The 13,752-nt window shown below is 34.4% G+C and overlaps 1 protein-coding gene across 1 annotated transcript; it reads right to left on the reverse strand.

Moving 5' to 3' along the window:
• Positions 1-6,039: 6,039 nt before the first annotated feature.
• Positions 6,040-11,190, reverse strand: Ubc7 (ubiquitin conjugating enzyme 7). The gene is made up of 6 exons (XM_075299800.1): positions 10,977-11,190; positions 10,739-10,909; positions 10,533-10,614; positions 10,309-10,427; positions 10,102-10,242; positions 6,040-6,797 (listed from the first exon to the last, which is right to left on the reverse strand). The coding sequence occupies exons 2-6, from the start codon at positions 10,779-10,781 to the stop codon at positions 6,679-6,681; spliced, it is 504 nt and encodes a 167-aa protein (XP_075155915.1). The 5' UTR covers positions 10,782-10,909; positions 10,977-11,190; the 3' UTR covers positions 6,040-6,678.
• Between the last annotated feature and the right edge of the window lie 2,562 nt (positions 11,191-13,752).

Genomic DNA, 13,752 nt, shown 5'->3' on the forward strand with positions numbered 1-13,752 from the left:
AGATACAAATGTGTGAGAGTACTTTGTGAAATTTCATTTTGGTTTTGTACGACCATCTCTGACAGTTTGTGGAAGTGTGTGTGTGTGTTTGTTGTTTGTATGAGCGAGGCACTTGGGCGAATACAAAGTGCATAAGATTGTCAGAGAGAGAGAGAGAGAGAGAGAGGAACGTTGGTAGAAAGAATCAGCTATGGGGGTTTCAATGAAATATATTTCACAAAAATATTCCATAAGAACACTTTGGGATAAGGATTGTAAACATGGTAGATTATTTTTGGCTTGAGTGCAAAGAGCCAAAAATAATTTACCAAATTTTTAACAAAATTTTAACAAAAACCTACTAAGTAGAAAATTCTTATTTCGCAGTGTTTTAGCAAAGTTTTGTCAATTTTTTATTTCTATAGAAAAAATTTATTTCTGCGAAAATTTTGTAAAAATTTTATTTCTGCGAAAATTTTGTAGAAATTTTATTGCTGCGAAAATTTTGTAGAAATTTTATTTCTGCGAAAATTTTGTAGAAATTTTATTGCTGCGAAAATTTTGTAGAAATTTTATTTCTGCGAAAATTTTGTAAAAATTTTATTTCTATAGAAAATTTTGTCAAAATTTTATTTCTATAGAAAATTTTGTCATAATTTTATTTCTATAGAAAATTTTGTCAAAATTTTATTTCTATAGAAAATTTTGTCAAAATTTTATTTCTATAGAAAATTTTGTCAAAATTTTATTTCTATAGAAAATTTTGTCATAATTTTATTTCTATAGAAAATTTTGTCATAATTTTATTTCTATAGAAAATTTTGTCAAAATTTTATTTCTATAGAAAATTTTGTCAAAATTTTATTTCTATAGAAAATTTTGTCATAATTTTATTTCTATAGAAAATTTTGTCAACATTTTATTTCTATAGAAAATGTTGTCAAAATTTTATTTCTATAGAAAATTTTTCCAAATTTAGTTGGTGAGGAATATTTTGTAAAATCTACCAAAACATCAAGAACTTTACTAATCTACCAAATAATAAAAAATCTACCATTTCTGGTAGAAAGAATTCTACCAACTATGGCAATCGTGATTGCAAACCGCTAGAATAATTTAATAAAAAATCATTTATTTTAATTTTTTGGAAATATAACATGCAAAATATAAATGGCAGATTGGGGTTTCACAGCGGTGAAAAATGTACACAATCGCTAATAAAGCCCACGGAATTTACTCCGATCCAAATAATAACAATTAAATTTTAAATAAGTATATACGGTCGTAAGTTCGGCCAGGCCGAAGCTTATGTACCCTCCACCATGGATTGCGTAGAAACTTCTACGATAAACTGTCATCCACAATTGAATTACTTGGCTTGAAGTATCTTAAAACTTCTTAACATCGTTTTCTAAATTGTGAGTTAGTCCATACGTGGTATATACTAGACAAAAAAGGTATGTATAGGTAAGTCTACAAATAATCACGAATCGATATGGACTTTTGCAAGGTACGTAGAGACCCAGAATTGAAATATGGGGGTCGCTTATATTGGGGATATATACAATTATGAACTTGATATGGACCAATTATTGTGTGATTGGGGGTCGATTTATCTGAAAGATATATATAACTATAGACCGATATGGACTTAGTTAGGCATGGTTATTAACGGCCATATACTAGCACAATGTACCAAATTTCAAATGACTCGGATGAAATTTGCTCCTCCAAGAGGCTCCAAAACCAAACCTCGGGATCGGTTTATATGGGGGCTATATATGATTATGGACTGATATGGACCACTTTTGGCATGGTTGTTGGATACCATATACTAACATCACGTACTAAATTTCAACCGAATCGGATAAATTTTGCTCTTTCAAGGAGCTCCGGAGGTCAAATGTGGGGATAGGTTTATATGGGGGCTATATAATTATGGTTTATATGGGGGCTATATAATTATATACCGATTTCGACCAATTTTCGCATCGGTGTTTGAGGCCATATTTTAACAACTTTCATTTCAGATGCATTTTGGTCTTCCAAGAGGCTCCGGAGGTCAAATCTGGTGATCGGTTTATATGGGGGCTATATATAATTATGGACCGATGTGGACCAATTTTTGCATGGTTGTTAGAGATCATATGCTGACACTATGTACCAAATATCAGCCGGATCGGATGGAATTTGCTTCTCTTAGAGCCTCAGCAAACCATATCTGGGGATCGGTTTATATGGGGGCTATATATAATTATGGATCGATGTGGATGAATTTTTGCATGGTTGTTAGAGATCATATGCTGACACCATGTACCAAATTTCAGCCGGATCGCATGAAATTTGCTTCTCTTAGAGGCTCCGCAAGCCAAATTTGGGAGTCCGTATATGGGGGCTATACGTAAAAGTGGACCGATATGGCCTATTTGCAATACCATCCGACCTACACCAATAACAACTACTTGTGCCAAGTTTCAAGTCGATAGCTTGTTTCGTTCGGAAGTTAACGTGATTTCAACAGACGAACGTACCGACGGACATGCTCACATCGACACAGAATTTCACCACGACCCAGAATATATATACTTTATGGGGTCTGAGAGCAATATTTCGATGTGTTACAAACGGAATGACAACGTTAATATACCCCCATCCTAACAGGTTGGCTGATAATACCCCGGTCTGACACATAGATGGCGTCGCTAGTATTAAATGCATATTATTTTTATATAGTACCAACCTTCAAATGATTCGTGTCTGTAAGTCAATTAGTTTGTGAGATAGAGCGTCTTTTGTGAAGCAACTTTTGTTATTGTGAAAAAAAGGAAAAAAGGAATTTCGTGTTTTGATAAAATACTGTTTTCTGATTGGTATGCAAAATTCAAGCGTGGTGAAATGAGCACGGAGGACGGTGAACGCAGTGGACGCCTGAAAGAGGTGGTTACTGACGAAAACATTAAAAAAATCCACAAAATGATTTTGAATGACCGTAAGATGAAGTTGATCGAGATAGCAGAGACCTTAAAGATATCAAAGGAACGTGTTGGTCATATCATTCATCAATATTTGGATATGCGGAAGCTCTGTGCAAAATGGGTGCCGCGCGAGCTCACATTTTACCAAAAACAACAACGTGTTGATGATTCTGAGCGGTGTTTGCAGCTGTTAACTCGTAATACACCCGAGTTTTTCCGTCGATATGTGACAATAGATGAAACATGGCTCCATCACTACACTCCTGAGTCCAACATTAGCGTAGCTAGACAATTTTCCTAGGGGGGGGGGGGGGGGGGGGGCTATAGCCCCCTAGCTAAAAATTTATATTTCATTTATTTATATTTCAATTAATGTTTTATTTCATAAAAATGAATAAAAAAATTAGACATCAAAATAACTCGAAAATTAATTTATAATAAAGCAACTAAAAGTAGTTCCACACATTTCCCAGCAAAAAAATTTGGAAGTTCTTCCAAAGGCACAACTTTAAAAGCACTTCCAGAAGATGTACTCCCAATGATGTTCTTTATTTTAACTACTCAGGAAGTTCTTTAAATTCAATTTTTTATAACTTGGTTTTTTCATACTTTTAATGCGAAATTTTAACTTTTTGTTTCAAATACCTTAAAAACGAAGAAAGAATTCATAAAATGGTAAAAATAATTTAAATGTTGTCGAAAAAATTCTAAATCCAATCTAAAAAAGACAACGCACCGTGCCACAAGTCATTGAGAACGATGGCAAAAATTCATGAATTTGGCTTCGAATTGCTTCCTCACCCACCGTATTCTCCAGATCTTGCCCCCAGCGATTTTTCTTGTTCTCAGAACTCAAAAGGATGTTCGCAGGGCAAAAATTTGGCTGCAATGAAGAGGTGATCGCCGAAACTGAGGCCTATTTTGAAGCAAAACCGAAGGAGTACTACCAAAATGGTATCAACAAATTGGAAGGTCGTTATAATCGTTGTATCGCTCTTGAAAGGAACTATGTTGAATAATAAAAACGAATTTTAACAAAAAATGTGTTTTTCTTTGTTAGACCGGGGACTTATCAGCCAACCTGTTATGGTGGAGGGTATATAAATATTTAAGATCATGGACTAGCCGGTTTGGATTGGGTTGTAAATATTAGAAAGTCGATAAAGAACCGACTTTGTATCCACCGTGGTGCCAAGGATAGCTTGCCTGCTTTGCATACATAGGGTCGTGGGTTCAATCCCACTTTTGACCGAACATCAAAAAGTTTTTCAGTGGCGAATCATTCCTTCTCAGTAAAGCTGAGTACTATGTTCACTTTTCAAGCTGAAACCCAGCTTGTTTTCACGGTTACTTTTTTTATTTAATTAATTTAGAAATCTAAAATTATTTGCAAACAATTCCTTGGATCTTTTTCATCCATTATTTGGCAAGACTCGATCAAAATATAATCGTCTTCATAAATATATTTGTACTTTTAATTTTGTGTTTTGGTGAAAAAGCCGAACATAGTACTCACCTTAACACTGGCGACATTTCTGAGTGTATCAATGCTTCTCTAAGTGGTTTCGCCGAAATATGAAACACAGTTCGGACTCGACTATGAGAAGGAGGTTAACTCACTAATGCCCAATCCCGCATTTAGGCGTTTTTTTGTAAAACACACCTTATGACAACAAAAATGGGTAAAATAAAAAGAAAACTTATTTAAAACTGTTCATGAGGCTTTGCAGCATATACTGAGTTTAACCATATAAATATTTCTTGTTTAGTTTTCTTGTTTTTGTATCGTTAACATTGAATATTTAATCAGCTCGCAAAAAAATTTGGCCATTAGAGGGTTAAGGTAGAAGCTGTGATAAGAGAGAATAAGTCTAAGTAAGCCTCAAATATAAGGCGGCCACTAACCTAACCATCCCCAATAAGCATTCCACCTTTTCCGTGGTCGCAATAAATTATAATTGCTTGGTTAGAGAAAAAATTGGTTATCATTATGGATTTAAATGCTAAAGAGAGGTTAAACAACCCACTTTATTGTGGATACTTAGTAACAAACACGGACGCTGAGTTCGGCCGATCCAAAGCTCATATATCATTCACTTTGAAACTCTCAGAAAAATCACCAGCATTACTGAGATGGATATACACCGCTGAAGAATTTGTAGATGTTCGGTCGAAACTGGGATTGGCTCCCTGTTTCCAAATTACACACACAAAAATATCACCAAATTTTTCCAGTTACAATTTTAATTAAATTCCAAATAATTTCCAATTAAACTATTAATTCGTTCATCAAATTATTTAATTGAAAAAAAAAAATCAATCGTAGAAATTATTAGTATCTATTAAATTTTTAATTGTATCAATTATTTTTTTTTCGTTTTTGTGATTGAAGAAATTTCAATTAAAAATTAATTGGATCAATTAATTTCGTGATGGAAGACATCCCTTCTCCCATGTACAGCAATATATATGTCGTGAGCGCAGAACAGTTAGGTAAGTTGTGTTCTAATGTCTCCTTATTCTAATCAAATGCTTCGAAAACTCAGAATCTTGCTGCTCCTGCATTTGCTCTTCTCACAACGCATTCGCGTGCGTAGCCCTATTAAGTATGAAATGCATTGGCATTTTAATGACAGAAAATAATATGACATCATTAAGACTTATCATATATAAACACTTTGATATCATTTGCGATATAAGTACCTTAGAAGAACAATTATTTGTATCCCAGAATAAGCCACTAACCTTACTGCTAGCTTTCAGACTTGCTAATTAAAGACAGACACAGACAAAGGAAACACACAAAGAGAAGTCATTTCAAATGCAATTATTTCTTGTGCCGAAATAAACTGAATTGATGTTTAAAAGTAATTTCAAATAAAAATGATTTACTGATCATACCTAATAAAGGTGTAGTCTTCGTTTTTTTTTTGTTTGATTTGTTAGTATATATAAACAGTAATTGTATTTATTTTTTGGCATATTACAATTACCCTGTATATCGATTGTGTATACATTATTGCAATTATTATGGGCTGCCAATGTTATTAATGTCCCATGTGTATCTCATATAGAGTCAGATGGGTATGTGTTTATAATAAAATTCAACTTTATTGTATATTATCGGTGTAGATTATTGGTTTGCTTCTATATTCTGTTACGTTTATTTTCACTTTAAACTACTTTTACATTACTATTCCAAAATCCACCTTAACTAGATTGCAACTGTCAATTGCTTTACAATAAAGAAATTGCAAATCTCGAAAAATATAGATTTTGAGTGTGATGTGTGTAGAGCCTATAAAATGTTTACATTTTGCTTTATTATACAAATTTCCTAAACACAATAAAAAATGTTTGTTTTTCTTTCAAAAATTAAATCAATATATATTTCTTAATATCAAAAAAAAAAAAAAAAAACAAAATGAATCACTTTTAGAAATAATATCTTTTTGTTTAATCAAATATATTGTTTTTTTTTTTTTCTGTGAAATCGTGTTGGCTTTTGAAACTCTAAATAAACTATGGGTTATGTTAGTATTACAGATTTTTTTTTAAACATAGTGTTTTCATTACTTTTTGTTACATTGGTGATTTTATCATTTAAAGGTTTGCATTGATACAAACCTATACGTACTTTATTTTTTTATTTTATTATTTAATATATGAATGATGTTTCTCTAATTTTTATTATTTTTTGCATAGTTCTAAAATTGTGTTGCATTTATGATGGCAAACCCAATGTCTTTCGCACTAAACGTTTAGCGATTTTATTGAATTCCTCACGTTTCTCACGCCACATGATGGCCGCATCAACATTTGCTCCAGATTCATCGTTAGGTTCTGAAAAAAAACAACGAGAAACAAAATAAATACATATATAAAAATTGTCACATTAAATGTAAAACAACCATTATATTAGGTGTAGTAATGAATGAAATCTTTTATTATTTTTCGAAAAGATGGCGTATGTTATCTAGCGTTGAATAATGCCTATCGAGGAATTGTTAGATGCCGTTATAAAAATAACACTTCGCAAAAAGAAAACTCTTGTGCCAGTTTACAAATTTTCTTCGAAAAATGTAGGAGGATATCTTTTATATTTTGGGATTGGTCTTCCGTAGTATTGTCATTTGCCATATAGCAGTTCTACCGTAAAGCTTGGCATATTTGAGATTATACGTTTTTCAATACGAGCGCTAGTTGTGTTGTTTACAGCAACTAAAAAACCTTCATCTGGCCCAAAAAATTTAATTAAATCTTGAACATTTTCGTGTGATTATTTTTTACAACTCTCGACGTGGATTAACTCACAACAGTGCATCGATGAACTTAATTAATTATTAATATTTGACGCTAAAGTTCCGTCAAGTTCCAGTATTTATCGATATAGGTATGGTGAATTCAACCGAGGTCGTAGTTTACTCCAAGACGAATTCCCTGAAGGTGTGCCAACTGTGAGATTTAGATTTAGACAACCTTAGGCTTTAGTGGGACAATCGTAAACATTTGTAGGTCAAACAAGTAAGGATAGTCTAAAGTCGGGCGGGGCCGACTATATTATACCCTGCACCACTTTGTAGATCTAAATTTTTGATACCATATCACATCCGTCAAATGTGTTGGGGACTACATGTAAAGGTTTGTCCCAAATAAATACATTCATTTAAATATCACTCGATCTGGACAGAATTTGATAGACTTCTACAAAATCTATAGACTCAAAATTTAAGTCGTCTAATGCACGAGGGTGAGACACAATGTTCCACAGTGTGGCGCAGGGTATAAATATGGGAAACATTTAAATCTGAAGCATTTTTATGGAAACTTCGTATACGTTTATTTATGATTTATCGCTCGATATATATGTATTAGAAGTTTAAGAAAATAAGAGTCATTCCCAAGCAAATCATCGACTGTTTTTTAGGAAAAACTGGACATGGCGGAATCTTACCACTAGGGCAACGCAGAACAGTCAATTCTGAGTGGAACACAATATTTGGATTGTATCTTGACTTCCAAGAAATCATGACAACCAACCGCCGAAGATGGATGACCACAACAATGCGAGCTCTCACGTATCAGCTCAAACAAATGCATTTTTGAGTACTCAAAACATCGTTCTGATGGAGCATCCGCCGAATGGTATAGTCCTGACTTGCACCGAATGACTTCTTTTTATTTCCGTACGTAAAAAATAAAATAAGAAGTCGTTTTTCCCGACACCAGACGAAGCGTTTGATGAGCCCAGAATGCATGTTTTGGAGATACCTCAATCAGAGTGACAAAATCCCATCGACTATTGGTTCCCCTAGTGGGGAATATAAAGAATTAAAAACAAAAAAGGTAATTTTCGATGATTTATATTTGATTTTGTTCTCTAATCCCTAAGTATGAGTTTTCAGGCAATGAGATTTTTTTATCGTAATAAATTCCGCTGAGAATTGTTCGACCAATGTTCTCTCTTGTTTTTTTTTTTTGCGCGGTTACCAAGTTACTGCAGCTTCTTTCACGCTTTATTTTGATTAAGATTTTATTGTCGAAAAGTGAACTTTCCACTAAAAATGTTTAGATCTTTTGGGTATGAATCTATGCAGGCCAATTTTATCTCGCTTCACTTCACAATGGGGAATAATATATTTTTCATCCCGTTTCTAACACATAGAATTATCGGTTTCCAACATTATAGAGTGCAAACATTTTTCATCAGAAAGAAATTCTAAGATGATCGGACAAAGTCCGCATATTTTATTGAAGCTACATCTTTTAATAATGGTCATTATTTTTTCTGATTTTATGGGCCCATAAAACATATATACCGATTCGATTTGTTTCTTCTGACTTCAGCATTTGACCTATACCGACATTGCCGTATTTCCATTTGCTTGTTTTTTTTTAAGAATTATTCGTGGTCTACAAACAAAGTGATCAAATGAGTCAGATTTGAAATTTACGTAAGAAACGAATTCAGAAACAAATTCTAATGCATTGCTAACATGGGTGCGCAACAAGTTAATAATTATTCCAATTCTTGAATAACATTTATTTGAATTTTTGTATTAGTTTGGATTTTGTATTTTAAATCAAATAAAGGGTGATTCTTTTGAGGTTAGGATTTTCATGCATTAGTATTTGACAGATCACGTGGGATTTCAGACATGGTGTCAAAGAGAAAGATGCTCAGTATGCTTTGACATTTCATCATGAATAGACTTACTAACGAGCAACGCTTGCAAATCATTGAATTTTATTACCAAAATCAGTGGCAGAAAATCCGCTTTTTTATCGACAAATTTTGTTCAGCGATGAGGCTCATTTCTGGTTGAATGGCTACGTAAATAAGCAAAATTGCCGCATTTGGAGTGAAGAGCAACCAGAAGCCGTTCAAGAACTGCCCATGCATCCCGAAAAATGCACTGTTTGGTGTGGTTTGTACGCTGGTGGAATCATTGGACCGTATTTTTTCAAAGATGCTGTTGGACGCAACGTTACGGTGAATGGCGATCGCTATCGTTCGATGCTAACAAACTTTTTGTTGCCAAAAATGGAAGAACTGAACTTGGTTGACATGTGGTTTCAACAAGATGGCGCTACATGCCACACAGCTCGCGATTCTATGGCCATTTTGAGGGAAAACTTCGGAGAACAATTCATCTCAAGAAATGGACCGGTAAGTTGGCCACCAAGATCATGCGATTTGACGCCTTTAGACTATTTTTTGTGGGGCTGCGTCAAGTCTAAAGTCTACAGAAATAAGCCAGCAACTATTCCAGCTTTGGAAGACAACATTTCCGAAGAAATTCGGGCTATTCCGGCCGAAATGCTCGAAAAAGTTGCCCAAAATTGGACTTTCCGAATGGACCACCTAAGACACAGCCGCGGTCAACATTTAAATGAAATTATCTTCAAAAAGTAAATGTCATGGACCAATCTAACGTTTCAAATAAAGAACCGATGAGATTTTGCAAATTTTATGCGTTTTTTTTTTTTAAAAAGTTATCAAGCTCTTAACAAATCACCCTTTATGTATAAAAATCAAGGCTATTATTAAAGTAAGAAAAGTAGATCAAGTTTTCTATGACCCTTAATATGAATGCCTTATTGTTTTGTCTTCAATCAAATCGACATCGAAACATTTAAGACTTACCAGCTAACATAGACACGACACTTAGTAATATCTTCTCAACGCTTTGTACAGGACTCCAGCGTTCAGCGGATGATTCGTAGCCCATGGGATCATCACCGGGAGCATGTAATATTGATATGCAAACACGACCATCAGCAAAAACTATGGAAAGAAAATAAAAATATATAATAACCAAATTTCTTTTGTACTTGACAACTAAGATCTTACTATTGGGATGAAACATTTCACAGGTGAATTTCATTTTTGGCGGACTGAGAGGGTAGTCGGGAGGGAATACCAAACGAGCAGGGAAGACTCCACCTTCAAAACAAGTACCCTCAGGACCACTAAAAAAATAGAATATTTATGAGGTAATTTTTTTTTTTACCAAAAATCGTGGCTGTCATAATAAGATATGACGGCTTTAAATGTATGACCTCCACAACACTTACGCTATTAGAGCTTCCCACTCAAAGAAGTTATCTTCACTTACAGGCCCTGCCACAATACCATCTGGTGGGTCCAAAGTCAATTCTAAAATAAAAATCAAAAGTTAAGCTTCTGTTGTATAATTATTAATAATAACTGCGCTTAACAATGGCAAGCAAATTTCAGGCGGTAGTGGTGACCTGGAGTCTTAATTTTCCACGATACTTACGTTTATATTCGGCCATAAGTCTTCTGAGTGCTGAACCTGCCATATTTATGTGCGTCTTCGTCTCTGTCGACCCGGGCACTATATTTTATTTTGCACTTTCTACTTTTGCGGGTAATTTGCAATTTACATTAGACTCAGTGGCTTGCTCTGTTGTGTCGTATCTTTGTGTGCCTTTAATTAAAAGTAGCTGCGCTGTTGCAGTATGATGTGAGAAGTTGACGATGAAACTTTTGTTTACCTTTCCACAATAAATTTGAGGGTATTTTTTGTGATTACACTTCTTGCATTTATTTCGATTTAGTTGACTTTTCTAAGATCTATGTTTATGTGTTACAGTTTTCAGTTTTAGCTGAGAAGTTTTTATGCATAAACTCAGTTTACAGTCTTCAAATAGAAGCAAAAAAATATCTAAATAAAACGTCACTGCAGACAAAGAAAACCAAAGAGGATCTGTCAAAATTCAAGAGAGATTGAGTAATACAGAGTAATGTCAAAATATGCCAACGCAGCCAATTTGCTGTTTGGCTACGGAGTCCTAACAATGAGCACAATTTTGCCGACTCAACGTAAATAAATCACAATAACACTTAGTACCTAATTCAGCTCTGTTGTATGTCAATAATACGGTTTTTTGGGAGCGAAATGTTAACGATCGATAACAGCAGCAAACGATTTCATATGGGTGGCGGAAGTTTCGTTAGAGTTGTCTAAATATGCATAAATATTTCTTTAAATCCCCTGCCAACATTTTTTGAATTTGGGGGCGCTTCTGAGAATCCCCAGTACGTTGAAAACAATCATATACGATAACAAAAACTCGTCGGAAAAGAGCCGTCACTATTGAGAAGTTGTACCACGCCAAGTTACTACAAAAAGGTTTCGCATGAGTGCAATTATTAGGTGCCTTTATAGATCAATTTAGAACGACGCCAATAAGAGACCCTCCAAACAATCAGAAAAAGCACATTTTAAGATAGTGGTAAAAGAATCATTGTGGTCGAGTAAAACACGTTTGTTTAGATATTTAATAATTTGATTAATTATTTACAAATTCTTAAAAATATAACATTTATACCACTATCACATCACATTTAACATAATTTTTTGCATTAATGATGAGGTAGAGTTACAAGTAGCGAGTTACATGTTGCAGCCAGTGTTTTTATTCGATGGAGGCAGCGTGTCTGTAAAATATTTGAAAAACAATCACTTTATTCCATTTGGAAAATCAAAAATTGTTCACCAATATGCCTTTCACAATTTTAAGCGTAAAATCTTTGTTTTCAGAACTTTATTTTCGTTTTTAATTAAATAAAATATAACAAGCTGGTTGCGCTTGGCGTTTCACAAAAAATAAAATGGCTTTTGTAAAAGTAGTGATGGCAAAATACATGTATGAAGTACATTTTGTACTTTATGATATGCTGCCCCCCATCACAGTAGGATGGTTGTAGTGACATTTACGAGTCTGTGGTAGCGATGAAGATGAAATGGAACTTTGAAATGCTGGCAGGGATCTTGACAAAATGTTTATGAAATAGAGAGAAATAGTTTTAAATTGAACTATTTTAATAGAATAACCGCGAAAATTGCTAGGCGAACTCCTGCCTTCATATATATTAGAACAGCTTTCATATATATTAGCGAACATTTTGTGTTTCGTAATTGCCGATAATTTATATTCTTCCTAATATAAAACGATTTGAAAACAAGCCTTTTTTAACCTTAGTATTCGTGTGGTTTGTTTCTAAGCTAAATAACTTTAGCGCCATCTAGCAATACATTTGTTTACGAACCAACTGCTTTGTCGATAACTATGACTTTTTGAAAATGTAAAGCTCTACATATAAGAAATCCATAACTATAAATAGGGGAGGACATTCCATTGGGCGTTATTCGAAGAAGATTCGTTTGTCGATAAGGAAGCCCAATGGAGATAATGCCGCTAGGTTTTTACCTCATACCTTTAATATTTGCTTCCACACCCTCGAAATACCAGATATCTCTAAAATTCCGTTTCTGAAACCAGGAAAAAGGTACATCGTGAAGACTCGTATCGACCCATTACTCTTTTTTCCCATATCACGAAGATTATTGAGGCTATTTTACTGCCCAACTTTACAGAACACCTAATGATTCGCGCTTGGGCAAAAGTATGACCACTGCGTTGTACGTATTGAAGGCCAATATTGCAATGGGATTGAATAGTAAACGTTCGAGTCGATTGAACCTCTCTAAAGCGTTTGATACATTGAACCACTCTCACAGGAGATATTATGGTAACCTCCAAATTATATGGCTGGCAGAACCGATATGGACCAATTTTTGTGTGATTGGAGATTGGCTATATATAACTATAGACCGATATGGACCAATTTTGGTATGGTTGTTAGCGGCCATATACTAATACCATGTTCCAAATTTCAATCGGATCGGATGAAATTTGCTTCTCTTTGAGGCTCCGCAAGCTAATTCTGGGTATCGGTTTATATGGTGGCTATATATAATTATGAACCGATGTGGACCAATTTTTGCATGGTTGTTAGAGACCATATATCAACATCATGTACCAAATTTCAGCCGGATGGGATGAAATTTTTTTCTCTTTGAGGCTCCGCAAGCCAAATCTGGGGATCGGTTTATATGGGGGCTATATATAATTATGGACCGATGTAGACCAACTTTTGCATGGTTGTTAGAGACCATATACTAAAACCATGTACCAAATTTTAGCCGGATCGAGTGAAATTTGCTTCTCTTTGAGACTCCGCAAGCCAAATCTGGGGATTGGTTTATGTGGGGGCTATATATAGTTATGGACCGATGTGGACCAATTTTTGCATGGTTGTTAGAGACCATATACCAAAACCACGTACCAAATTTCGGATCAAATATGCTTCTCTTAGAGGCTCCGCAAGCCAAATCTGAGGGTCCGTTTATATGGGGGCTATACGTAAAAGTGGACCGATATGGCCCATTTGCATTACCATCCGACCTACATCAATACAACAACT

Source organism: Haematobia irritans, chromosome 3, assembly GCF_050003625.1.
Source record: "Haematobia irritans isolate KBUSLIRL chromosome 3, ASM5000362v1, whole genome shotgun sequence".
Classification (NCBI taxonomy): Eukaryota; Metazoa; Arthropoda; class Insecta; order Diptera; family Muscidae; genus Haematobia; species Haematobia irritans.